Here is a 13,755-nt window from a genome sequence, read left to right as displayed (position 1 = left end):
TATATCATCCCTGTCAGGAGAGCTTGAAGAATTCCAGCCTTCTATTGTGAGAGAATCGCATGAGCTAGTAGGTCTTTCACTTTGAAGGTGTAGGATGAAAAGTGGCATATATTCAGGGACTGGTTAAGTCAACAGAATCATTCCTTATGGTGCTTCAGGTTTCACAGCGGAAGGGATTTCATTCCCAATAATATTTATGAGACCTACTAGCCAATTTTAACTTGAATAGACTAAAACAACGCTGTTTTAAAATGGAATCTCTTGTGGGATTTGGTATATCTCAATTTAACTCAATTAGTGCATTTAGCCAGAACTTCACTAAAGGTCCTATCATCTAAGATGTGCTTTTTATTAACCTTGGCTTTGGCATGCTGGGTGAGCGATTTACAGGGGACCCAGATTATCTCTAGTTGAGAATGGATGGTTCTGTGGTCTTTGACCAGGCTTTGTAGTGTGTGGGCTGTCAGTGGGCATAGAATCATTGTACATTCCCTCTTTTCAGTAGGTAACTTATGGGAAGTGACCATGTTTGACCCAAAATTATATTTTCAGGAAAATCCGAATTTTGCTTATGCATACACTCTCCTGGGACATGAGTATGTTTTCACTGAAGAACTTGACAAAGCCATGGCCTGCTTTAGAAATGCCATTCGTGTTGAGCCAAGACACTATAATGCATGGTAAGTAAGGCTTCTAATGGTAAATACTGCCGATACTCACTTATAAGTCAAGTCCAACTGCCCAGACCCAGGTCTGCCATTGCACACGTGTCTATACAGTTTGTTAGCAGTAATCAGTAGAACAAACAACATGAACCTAGGTCTGCCATTGCACACGTGTCTATACAGTTTGTTAGGAGTAATCAGTAGAACAAACATCATAAACCTAGGTCTGCCATTGCACACGTGTCTATACAGTTTGTTAGGAGTAATCAGTAGAACAAACATCTTAAACCTAGGTTTGCCATTGCACACGTGTCTATACAGTTTGTTAGGAGTAATCAGTAGAACAAACAACATGAACCTAGGTCTGCCATTGCACACGTGTCTATACAGTTTGTTAGGAGTAATCAGTAGAACAAACATCTTAAACCTAGGTTTGCCATTGCACACGTGTCTATACAGTTTGTTAGGAGTAATCAGTAGAACAAACAACATGAACCTAGGTCTGCCATTGCACACGTGTCTATACAGTTTGTTAGGAGTAATCAGTAGAACAAACAACATGAACCTAGGTCTGCCATTGCACACGTGTCTATACAGTTTGTTAGGAGTAATCAGTAGAACAAACATCTTAAACCTAGGTTTGCCATTGCACACGTGTCTATACAGTTTGTTAGGAGTAATCAGTAGAACAAACAACATGAACCTAGGTCTGCCATTGCACACGTGTCTATACAGTTTGTTAGGAGTAATCAGTAGAACAAACATCATAAACCTAGGTCTGCCATTGCACACATGTCTATACAGTTTGTTAGGAGTAATCAGTAGAACAAACAACATGAACCTAGGTCTGCCATTGCACACGTGTCTATACAGTTTGTTAGGAGTAATCAGTAGAACAAACAACATGAACCTAGGTCTGCCATTGCACACGTGTCTATACAGTTTGTTAGGAGTAATCAGTAGAACAAACATCTTAAACCTAGGTTTGCCATTGCACACGTGTCTATACAGTTTGTTAGGAGTAATCAGTAGAACAAACAACATGAACCTAGGTCTGCCATTGCACACGTGTCTATACAGTTTGTTAGGAGTAATCAGTAGAACAAACATCATAAACCTAGGTCTGTCAGTGCATTATACAATGGCAGATAAGGGTCTGTGTTTTGAGTTAGACTCAGTTTATAAGGAGTTTTGAATTTTGAAACATTTATTTAATTGGAAAACATTATTTACTGATATAAATATCAAGAATAAATAAAGATTCTTGGAAGAGTCAGGTACTCAGACATGTTGGTATGTTACTTCACTGTAGGGCTGCTTATGTATTCATTAAAGTTTTCAATTGATTTAGGCATGTGCTTCTCTTCTTCAGTGGCAGAAATTGCATGTGGCTGCTTTCAAAATGGTATGTGCTGGGAAGTGAAGGGGTCTTTATTTTCCATGTACCTTTGTTTTAGAAGGCACATCTGGGATCGAACATCAAGAATTTAGTCTATTCTGTTAGTTTTCAGTTATAATATTTTACATGTAGTGAAACATGACCATATTAGAAAAACATAATATACATGTAAATTGTAAATTGCCTCAATATTTTAGTTTTACTGCCTCAGTATTTTGGTTTTATTACAAGGAGATATATGCAGAGGCAGTGCAGATAATTTTAATTTCTGCATATTGTTGATTTCTCTGAAGTTGTACTGAAATGCATGTCTTAGTAAGTGAAACAACTCTTGTAAGTAAAATTATTGTTTTCAGAAAGGGAAGCAACTTAAGTTAATAATGTAGCGAGAAAAATGTTAAAAACAGTGTGCACTTAAAGATTGCATTGAATTAAAAGAAACTAGATTAAGGTTTTGACTCTCAGAAACTGGCAGAGGCCCTTAAGGGGGGTTAAGAAACCCTGGACCACTAATAAAGAAATCCTACTGAGAGCTCTTTTTTTATGGCAAATCTGCATTGTTTGTACAAAATTTGTAAGGTCTTTATGCCATAACGCTGTGTGTGAAATTTGGTCCGATAAGCATTTTCAGAGAAATGTGCTGTAAGAGTTGTTAAATGTCAACTGAAACAATACTGTATATACTCACTTATAAGTCAACACCCCCATTTTTTATTGCTGCAAAAAAGACAATTTTTTCTTTTACCCTTCTACAATTTGGGGTGAATTTTTTAAGTCGGATCTGTCTGAAAGAATAACTTGTCAGTGAGTCAGAGTTGCACTTGGAGAAAAATAAATAAGCCAAACTGGATAGACAGAAAAAATTAAAGACAATGCCAGTGTAAAATACAATTATATTATTGAGTGGAATATGTCACAAATAAATTGACAACTTTCAGTTTGTTCTAATTAAATCCATTAAAATCGATTATGTTGACATTTTAAATCCATTTTTTATTGCTGCAAAAAAGACAATTTTTTCTTTGACCCTTCTACAATTTGGGGTGAATTTTTTAAGTCGGATCTGTCTGAAAGAATAACTTGTCAGTGAGTCAGAGTTGCACTTGGAGAAAAACAAATAAGCCAAGCTGGATAGACAGAAAAAAATTAAAGACAATGCCAGTGTAAAATACAATTATATTATTGAGTGGAATATGTCACAAATAAATTGACAACTTTCAGTTTGTTCTAATTAAATCCATTAAAATCAATTATGTTGACATTTTAAATCCATTTATATGATAAATCCAAGATTTGTATTGTAAGTCACATACTGGAATAAAAATGGTAACCATGACAATTAAAGTTTAGTCCACATTTTTGTGATTCACAGTATCTTATAAATATTACCATCAGCAAAGCCAAAGAATTCGGTCTCATTGTTTAATAAAGTTCTGAAATCCTCCTTCGTTGTCTAGTCATGGTAAATATGGTCCAACTCCATTCCCTTCTTTTCATTGTGATGTGGGTGGTTATGTAGAGAATGAACTTGGGCTTTGTAAGTGACACTTTGATCTTACAGCCTGTGAAATCTATTAAAGGCAGCAACACATGTCATTTGTACAGCAGGTTCACAGGGAGTTTAAATAGCCACCCACCGGTACTTGTCACAGAGCAAGTAGGTGATGCTAAGAGTTTATGGTCAAACATGCACAGGAAGTAAGCACTTTAAAGTCACAGCTCAATCAGAAGGATGGTCAGCTTGATAGCAATGTGAGTGCTAGTTGTTCTGTCCACGGGCTTAATAAGCCATGTGCACTGGAAGAAAACATGGAAAGTGTCACTTTGAAATTAAATCTAACTTATGGAAAAAGAAAAGACAAATTAAGTAAAATGTTTTATTGCATCAGGTACTATGTTTATACAGTAATGCACAAATATAAATACAAATACAGGTTGTTAGGACTTGTACGAAAATGGAAGCTATATACTTGCTAATAATCCGCCATGGTAAGCAACATTGACAGGTGCTTCATTTTGTGGCAGGTAGTATTTAATATACTGATATCATTTACATGGTATAAATATCTAAATAACTAGAATGAAGTATTGTTTAATGAATATTGTCATACTAGCATGAGAACATAAAAATATTTTAATTAACCCTTTTGATTGGTCATAATTTTTTTGTATGTTACGCTTATAAGATGATCACTATCAGCATGAATTTAATTTTCATAGAGATGCCAACCATAATGCTTCTGGAGTTAACATTACACTTTTATTCATGAAATTATGTTTTAGAATATAAAGTTTTTGTCATTTTTATTGTCATCTCTTTAATTCCTCTCACAAAAATATGAGTATATTCTTAACAAGACAATTGCTAGGTAAGAATTGTATACAAATACTTTCTTTATTTGCTGCTTACAACAACTGTATATGACCCATTTCCATTAAAACAGATGGGTTTCTTCAAATATAAACTACCGAGACCTCGAGTGGTCTTGAGTGCTCACCGTTATAGATCATTATCATCTCACCTCTCACTGTGTGGCTTCAAGTTCCGGGCGTGGCCAGTGTGGGTACATGAGAAAGCTTGCCATTAGCTTTTCATGGGTCGGTGGTTCTTTCCAGGGTATTTCCTGATTCTTCCTCCACCTTTGATCTGGCCGCCATGAATAGCCTATCTTGTGCTCAAAATTGGCAATAAACCCTATAACAACAACAACAACAATAAAATATAAATTTTTCCTCACAGACACATTGTATTGATAAGTTAGCTAGTTAGCAGACCAGTCTATATTTTTTAAAGAAAATGGTGCCAGATGCTTAGCAAAATGCTTTACAGTGAGTTGTGGATGTTGTATGACAGAAATGTTAGAGTAGATGGGGCTTTTCAAACTTTAAAACATGTGAATCAGAAAAATAGACAAACCAACAGCGCTTTACAACTTTAAAAGAACAATATGAGAATAATGTAATACAGCACTCAGAGCACAATCTGACCGTGATCATTGCAGAAATCCAGTTCACGATCATTCAGTGAAAGTCACACGTGTAAACTAGAGTGCTGAATATAAATAAATTTTCAGTATATTTTGTATTCTGGTCCTGGTCCATATTCAATTCGCCCGTTATGACAAAAATTTAACCAGCTGCAGAACCTGGTTAGTAGACAAAATAAATGTATTTTTATTTTATATGTGCTTTATATCTGGCATGCAATATATAGATTACACTTGTTAGTGCCCAAATTAGGCCTTTTTGCTGCTTATAATAGCAATAATTAGGCTTATACCTCAGGGCGGGTGTGTAATTTTCAGTATTTAAAGAAATGCTTACTTATAAGTGAATACATGTGGCAATTAATTTTAGTAACTGTGTCTGTATTTGATTGCAGATTGGCACAATTTATTCAAATTGAAAGTCCCTTACGCAAAGATGCTCTCTGTAAAAATTGGTTTTTAAAAAAAATTAATTTTTTTCTTTCTTTTCAAAACTTTTAAAGATTTGTTTCAGATTTTACTAACTGTAGCCATTTGATTGATTAAGTGGGGTTTTTTTGAGAGTTTGAAAATAGCAATTTTGTAAATAACAGACGATGCATGGTGATGCACATCAATACCATAATTACACTTTGCTTTCCTGCCCTGTGAGGAAAAGATGTCAATTACTGTTGTAAAGCCTATAATGATGAAATCTTGACAAAGTAATCACTTCATTGTCTGTGTGTGTGTTATTCCATCCATCTGTCTGATTGTTTCATATCCTAGGTTAGCTCCCATGTTAACAGTTCTTTACTTAGCTAAATAAAAGGTGGGATTAACACAGAATTTGTCTTGAATAGATATTCCGACAACTGAAGTATTTGTCATACTTATTTGTCATCTGGGTAGAGGTGGTGCAAATCTCATTAAATGATGACATTCATTTAAATATTTTGTTTAGAATGAGCTTATATTATTTGCTTATTGCCAGTAAGTATCAGAGACTTCTGGCTGAAGAAGGAAGGAATTGAAAAGAAATGAAAGAAAAGGGCTTCACATTTATTCACTCTTTTCATCACAGGTATGGGGTAGGAATGATCTACTACAGACAAGAGAAATTCAGTTTAGCAGAAGTCCACTTCAGGAAAGCCTTGCTAATCAATCCACATAGTTCAGCACTTCTGTGCCATATTGGTGTTGTAAGTAATGCAATATCATAAAACATGTATGTGCCATGTTGGTTTTTGTAAGTAATGCAATATCATAAAACATGTATGTGCCATATTGGTGTTGTAAGTAATGCAGTATCATAAAAGTTTATCACATGACCATTAGGTTAAAAAAGTTATATGTTTCTATATTCCATACTGTATATACTTGCATAAATAAGTTGAGTCTGACTGCAAACAACAATGACCCTGATCTGGCATCAAATAATCTGCCAGCAACTCAGGGTGTATGTTCTTTGTTCTACTGATAACTCCTACAGACTGCACAGACCCTTATCTGAAAGTGTTTTCACTTGAACTTTGTAAGAGAGTATATATGGTACAATTTAAAAAAATAATAAAACTTGAGACATCTAAAATGACATTCTTGAATGTGGAAAAATTGTAATGTCAGAGGTTTTCAAATGTACTCGAAACTATTTCGCTGCACAGTTTTTCTGCTTTAGTGAATAAAATGAATTCATTAATTTCTCTATGTACCTTGATCACGTTAATGTTAGGAACATAAGCATCACTACCTCTTGAATCCAGCAAATAAAGAGAGATGAAAAAAAAATTGTATATAGAAAAGGGAAGAAACTCCTACACATTACCTTCTCTTACACTAGCTAGGTGACACCAATAAAAAACTAGTTTAATCTTTTGCTGAGGTACAAGTAGCATTGCCCCATATTACCTTGCCATAATTTGTGGACTTTGTATAATTAAGACCTGGCATATGGCATGCAACAATCATGATTTTTTCCTTACCTGTATGAAATGTACCTCTACACCACCATGTAACATTTGTAGGTTTTGGTTGGACGGGATGTGGTCTTCTGCCCTCACATGGAATATCAAGGCAAAAGGGAGCATGATATGAATTTTCTTTACTGTGTAACAGGTTGAGCCTTCAACTAAAATAATCTTCCATCATCACTGTAGTGAGCAATGCATTGTTTTTACACACAAACACACACACACACAGAGGAAAGGGACATCAGCTAACATTATGTTAAGTCAGCTAGAGACAGATAATGCATAGTTTATGGATGCATCCAAACTGCATCTGGCCAGTATCTTCTTGGAGTTGCAAATGAGGAGAATGAGTGAAACAGTGGTTACTTTCGATAGGGAAATTGTTGACTCCTTTTTCATCACGTCTTCTTGGCTACCTGTGCATGTACCTTCGGCAGGTGGCATTGCTGACACAGTAGCACAAATTTTACAGTTGCCAAGATCAACATATCTTGACCTTGACTGACTTGTTGCAGTTCTTGCATCAGTGGCAAGACAAACAATGGCTCATAACAGAAATCATGCTGGAGAAGCCTGAACCAAAAGTCATAATTTGTACAAATGCCAGTTCAGTGGGGGGTAGTTTATCTGCTTATTTCATGGCAAGTGGTAACTGGAACACGTAGGATGAAGCTCTCCACATAAACCTTTTAGAAATGAAGGTTACAATAAACACTGATTCTTTAAATGTCTGAGTTCTGTATATGTCGGGACCCCGAGTGGCCGAGTGGTCTAAAGCGCTCACCGTTCCGGATCACTGCCATCTCACCTCTGTCTACGCGTGTTCGAGTCCAAGGCTCGGCTAGCGTGGGTACGTGGGAAAGCCTGCCAGTAGCTTCTCGTGGGTCAGTGGTTCTTCCGTGGGTTTTCCAGGGTTCTTCCTCCACCAGTTATACTGGCCGCCATGTATAGCCTATCTTGTGCTGAAAAATGGCATTAAACCCTTCAACTACAACAACAACAACAACAACAACCGTATATGTTGAATTTCTCAAATGGGGGGACCAAATCACCCTACTTCTGCATCCTAGCCTGGGAGTTTCTATTCTGGTGCTCCTGGTCCAGAATAATGGTCCTAATCAGAAACATTTCTGGCAGACTGAATGTGTCGATAGATTCTGTGGCAAGAATGGGTAAAACGCTGTACATACTGAGTGGTCACTTTATCCATCAATCTTGCAGCAAATTTGAACACTTTGGGGGTGTCTGATAGATCTTGTTGTAATGAGGTTGAATCATAAACTTCCCACCTTCATCTTTCCTGTCCCAGCTTGGGCAAATGTAGTTCTGACTGTCAGATGGGATGAGATTTAGGCTTCACCTTCCCTCCAACTGATATGATTCTGAGAGTCATTCAGAACCAGACTTGAAATGTTCTGGTAGAATACTCAGATCGGACAAGTCTGCAAGAAATAGAAATAGATGTTCCCAGGAAATTTATGTAGAAAGGTAATCTGCGCAAGCAACACTAGGTGTTTCATTCCTGCATAGAGAGGCTTCTTCACACCAGGCTTTGCCAAGAAAGAAGTCTCAACCTTCAATCATGGATATAATCTTATAAGAAAGAAGACTCCAGTTGAAAGCCTACAAAGGGATGTGATAACAACATGCTCCTTTGAATGCCTCGATCTCAGGCAAATAACTTTATCTCTCTGCCTTTCTGAGGAGAAAAAGTTAGCTTCAGACACTCTCAGGTGATATTGCTTAATGATTTCAGACACATTCATTCATCATGTTAGAAAGGACATAGGTCATGAGAAGGATCTCTAAGACATGCTGGTCAACTTTGACCTGAACAGGCATAGATCACTCACCTTGTTTCTAAATTGAAATCTTTTATGGGTTTTTATTTGGCTCAACTTGAATAGTTTGAACCCTTATGCTAGCATGCAGGGTGAGTGAATTGCACACCCTTTCTATTTATCTGAACTATCTCCAGCTCAGGTTAGATGATAATGTGATCAGGGAACATTTTCATAGGTTAAAGCAAATTTTAAAAGTAAATTATATTTTGCCGAGAATATTTACACAATTAAATTACTAGAAAACCTTTCCACCACAAAAGCAAACATCTTTGTCGGTGTATCACTTGGCATGTGTAAAGGGAGGTAAGAGGAGGATCCTCCCTTTATTTATATGGTATATAGACAACAGATTCAGAATGATTTTATCTCTTTTTAATCGCTAGATTCAAGAAGCGGTAAAACTTGTACATTAATTTGATCAGATAAGCATTCTTAGAGAAAATTTGATTTTTCTTCATGTAACAAATGAAATCCTGGTGCCCATTTCACATTAAAAAATAAATGAAACGTGGAATTATTGCAATATTTTGCTCACCAAGACATGTAAAGATGGAAGTTATTTGATTTTGTTTCATGAACTTTATTTTAAATGAGCACTCATTTAGAATGTAAAGTGTGGCTGTTACCAGTACAAGGAGTAAAAATATCATTTGATTATTGATTAGTCCGACAACTTGGTTGTAAAGACAGAGTGAAGTGACAACTGTTATTGCACCTGTCTAGTCAGACTAGTGCAACTAGTGACATAGTATCTTTGGGGCAGGGCACTTTACTCCAATTGCCTCGGCAATAGTCTTTAACGTGCTGTTAAACTGCAGTTAGTTGATCAACCAGTGCTTCATTTGTATTCAGTAATTATTGATATTTAATACTGTTTCAGATATTTTATTTTATTTTTAATTAATTTCATAGGTACAACATGCTCAACAGAAGTCTGATCATGCGCTGGTGACACTTAACAAAGCCATAGCTGCAGACCCAAGAAATCCTCTCTGTAAATTTCACAGGGCCTCTATACTGTCAGCCAATGACAGACACAAAGTAAGGTTGTCTTCTCTGCTGGCGATTAATCTGTGTGTGGACAGATACAGCTTCCTATCATTTCCATTTCATCACCTACACATTCTTATCCACACTAGACTTTAATTGATGTTGCCACTCCATCACATTTCGCATAGATGTCGGCATACCAAAATACTTATGTTTATTACTAATATTACCTCTGTTTAAAGATAACTTTATATTGGTATATTTCTCGCACATGTTGAAGATATAAGCAGTAAAACTCGTGAGTCAATCTCTTGACTAATTGTCATTACTCAGCAAGACATGCCGTAACACATTTTAAAGTTGGCCACCTCAGATAAATTGAAATCATCAGAAACTCTAACCAAAATCATTTAGAGTCTCAGTGCTTCAACATTTCCTTCACAAAACTACATGATTTTGAGAAGGTGTAGTGCTATGTCATTGTTGTCAGTCTCTGTATGAGAGGAGTTATTTTTCTCAACATGGAATAAAAGAAGAATGTGGTTTTGTATTTTCTTTTTACATTCCCTCTCTTCTATGCATTTAAAATAATTTTTAGTGCTATGTTGTGAATGAAATTTCAAATGCATTCGTTCTAAAAATATTGCATGGATGTCAGTTAAAATTTTTAAATAGCACCAATCCGGGTGTGTATTACGAAAATGTGGATTGTATCTACTGGCAGCACATAATCAACCATGCAAGATTAAATATAATAAAAGTTGTTTAGAACTTTTATAAATCTTTCCGGTAAAGTGGGCTTGGTGGTGGTTACAAACTAAACAGCTCATACTTCTACAACCATACCATCAAAACATTGTGGCAAGTACTTTGTAAACAATAAACAACAAAAATAACATTATTTCCTGTAACCACACAGCTAAAAATATCTACATTTAAAAAAAACTTAAGTTTTTTATTCTCATGTAAATACTCTATGTTGAATAAAATAGAAGTTGCAAAACTAATGAATTCTTCAAGCAGTGAGTTTTTACAAGCCATTTTGAATATTAATGATGAAGTGAATAATAACCAAAAATATAAACATTGATATAATATTGTATAAAAAAATACATAAACTGTACTGAAATAGACAATGAATACTTCCAAAGTTCTTGCCAACACTTCCTGAGAAAATGAGAATTGTGTTTCTTTTGAGAATCAAAATTGTTTCAATTTAGTGATTTGAAAGAATTTTAATTTAGTGATAATGCAGTTAAAGATACTTGAGGTCCTGTTAAGACATGTTCAGTGTGGAGTAGTAACCCATAGATGCAATATAGAATTTTGTCATTTTCACATGAAAGTTTTTGAGTAATAAGAATAATCAGTTGTTAAGTTTCTATCAATTCCTGATACTTTAAGGATTTATATTTTTAAACAAATTTCTATCAATTTCTGTACTTTCTGAGTTTTTATAAGGGCAAATATTAAAACTGCCAATTTAATTTCATAAATTGTATCATTTTAAAATGAGTATTTTGTCAGCAGATTTCATGAATTCATTATGTCTTGTGCCTGCTCTTACAGCAGTTGTGCTTTTGTGGTATGGTGTTTTTTAAAAAAAATGAATATGTTTTTAATCATTTATTATCAACAGTCACTTGGAGCAAGCATCAAGAATTTATTTTGGGCATATCATCTTTGCATATTTTATTAGAATATTTATAAAATTGCTTGGCAGTGATTTATTAGACTGGTCAAGTTCTGTATACTGTGTGTATATATATATTAGGGCTCGAAATTAGCAGTAGTCCGTTAGCCCGAGGCTAGCAGATCTCCTGTCGGACTAGTAACTTTCATCATGTTAATAGTTTGATGGGCTAGTAAGTTTCGGTTATCAATAGTCAGCGTTTGTTTATGCCATTCCCTAATAAAGACTTGACTTAGCAGATGTTCTGTAGAATCAATGCAGTGGCCATTGTAAATACAGTCATAAAATATTAGCATGAGAAGATGAAGTCAATTTCTGCCTTGGAAAGGTGCGTTTCTATAACAAGAGTCCATCCGATTTTGTGCATTTCACTTAACAGCGCAAATTATGGTCCCGTCATTAACAACAGAAGTTTGGTAATTGATCCTAATTAATCTGATAATGAATTAAATGAAAAATGATGTGGTATCACACTTTATTCCCTCAACCACAGTAACAAACTACAAAGCTGTATACCACACAAAAGAACACGGCAAAAAGTATTCAAAGAAATTAGTTTGCATGTTTTTTTGTTTAAGGTTGTTTTTTTTTGCTCGCTACCCAAACACACTCCAACAGTCACAAACAGGAAACTACATATTTTACATTTCCATCGAAATAATTATAAGAATTAGAGCAATTTATTACGATTACATTATTGACACATCCTTTCCATAAAATTACTTTTTTTATGATGATAAGAACAGTTTTTATATTTTTCCCTTTCAAGAATGAACAAATAATAGAATACACGTGGAGATATCCAAGCAGAACGCCGTACATTTGTTGGGAATTAAAATCTCTGAGCATGGGCATCTAAGATTTGAACATTTTCCGCCTTATTATTAATTTCAACAATACATTGAGGTTCGATTAATTAGGAACAGTTACCAAACTTACGAATTATGATACCGTAATTGGAACTATTAAAAACAATGTGCAGAGTATCAGATGGCTTCGTTTGATGGGAACACCTTTTCCAAGCTGAAACTAACACTATCTTCTGATGCTAATATTTTGTAACAGTGTTTACAATAGCCACTGCTTGGATCATGCAGAACATCTGCCAAAGTTAAGTCTTTGTTAGGGAGAGGCCATTTAATTGTAGGAGGGGGCAAAGACCTGTGCTTTGAAACATATTTCTTGGTTTGACTTTCTTATATAAAGGACAATGTGCCATTCCTTTTCTTGCTTTAAATAATTTGCGTCAGCTTTACTATAACATCTCGTATTTCAAAACAAGGCACAATTCCCTCCTTATAAGATAGGCAAAATGTGGCATTTGATAGACGGTGTTCAGCCACCGGAAAAAACGCAACAGTTGAATGAGAATGATGAGGAATAATTCTTATGATAGGGAAAAGCATAATGGAAAATTTCAGAAGAAATGGACAAAAGACAGGGAATGGCTGAATTATGACGAGGAAAGGAACGTTATGTAGTGTAACTGGTGTACGCAATTCGCAAAAACAAACACACAGAAAACATCCAGTTTTGTTGCGGGTTGTTCGAACTTTAAAATTGAATCGATAAACATACATGAAAGCTGTGTGACATTGTTTTGTGAACAGGACTAGTAAAGATTTAGCAGGACTAGTAAATTTCCCAATATACTAGTCCTTTTGGCTACAAAGAATTTTGTGTTAAATTCTAGCCATATATATATATATATATATATAAACTGACAGCCATCATGATTTTGGCATGTATTTCCAGACTCTAGATAGTGATAATAGATTCGTGCTGCATTTAAAAAAAATCATGAAGCCCCAAACTCTCAGTGGACTTAAATTAGGAAAAAAAGGAGCTTTATCCCATTAAGAACGAGTCACGATATCAGCATTGGTGCCAGTAATAGTTACATAATGCTAGTCAATATATTAATAGGACTATATCTTATTGGTACAAATTGCCCTGTAGCAAACACTATTAAAAACAAATTTAGCATAGAGCAGTTGAGGTAGTTCAAGTCTGCCATAGCATCATATCTTCACAAATAACAAGTTTGTGTACATCTGTAACTAGGATATATTTTTATATGTATATAATGTGTTTTAGCTTTTTGGGGGGATTTTAATATAATACAGGACCGCTCCTGTGGCCAATGTGGTTAGAGTATCTGCCTCAAATTGCGGAGTTCATGGGTTTGAACCCTGGCCAAGTCATGCCAGAGACTTATAAAAAATGGT

The 13,755-nt window shown here is 35.2% G+C and overlaps 1 protein-coding gene across 1 annotated transcript in view; it reads left to right on the top strand.

The window, feature by feature from the left end:
• Positions 1-13,755, top strand: part of LOC149776418 (cell division cycle protein 27 homolog) — an 83,561-nt gene that overhangs the window by 57,585 nt on the left and 12,221 nt on the right. Inside the window, exons 15-17 of the mRNA XM_089940830.1 lie at positions 553-680; positions 6,115-6,232; positions 9,757-9,885. Coding sequence (XP_089796956.1) covers positions 553-680; positions 6,115-6,232; positions 9,757-9,885 — 375 coding nt within the window. The remainder of the gene's footprint in view (positions 1-552; positions 681-6,114; positions 6,233-9,756; positions 9,886-13,755) is intronic.

The sequence above is a fragment of the Sinohyriopsis cumingii genome, chromosome 18 (genome assembly GCF_028554795.1).
Source record: "Sinohyriopsis cumingii isolate HCF-2022 chromosome 18, ASM2855479v2, whole genome shotgun sequence".
Lineage (NCBI taxonomy): Eukaryota > Metazoa > Mollusca > Bivalvia > Unionida > Unionidae > Sinohyriopsis > Sinohyriopsis cumingii.
The sequence above is the reverse complement of the archived record's forward strand: the minus strand, read 5'-3'. Positions and strand labels throughout refer to the sequence as shown.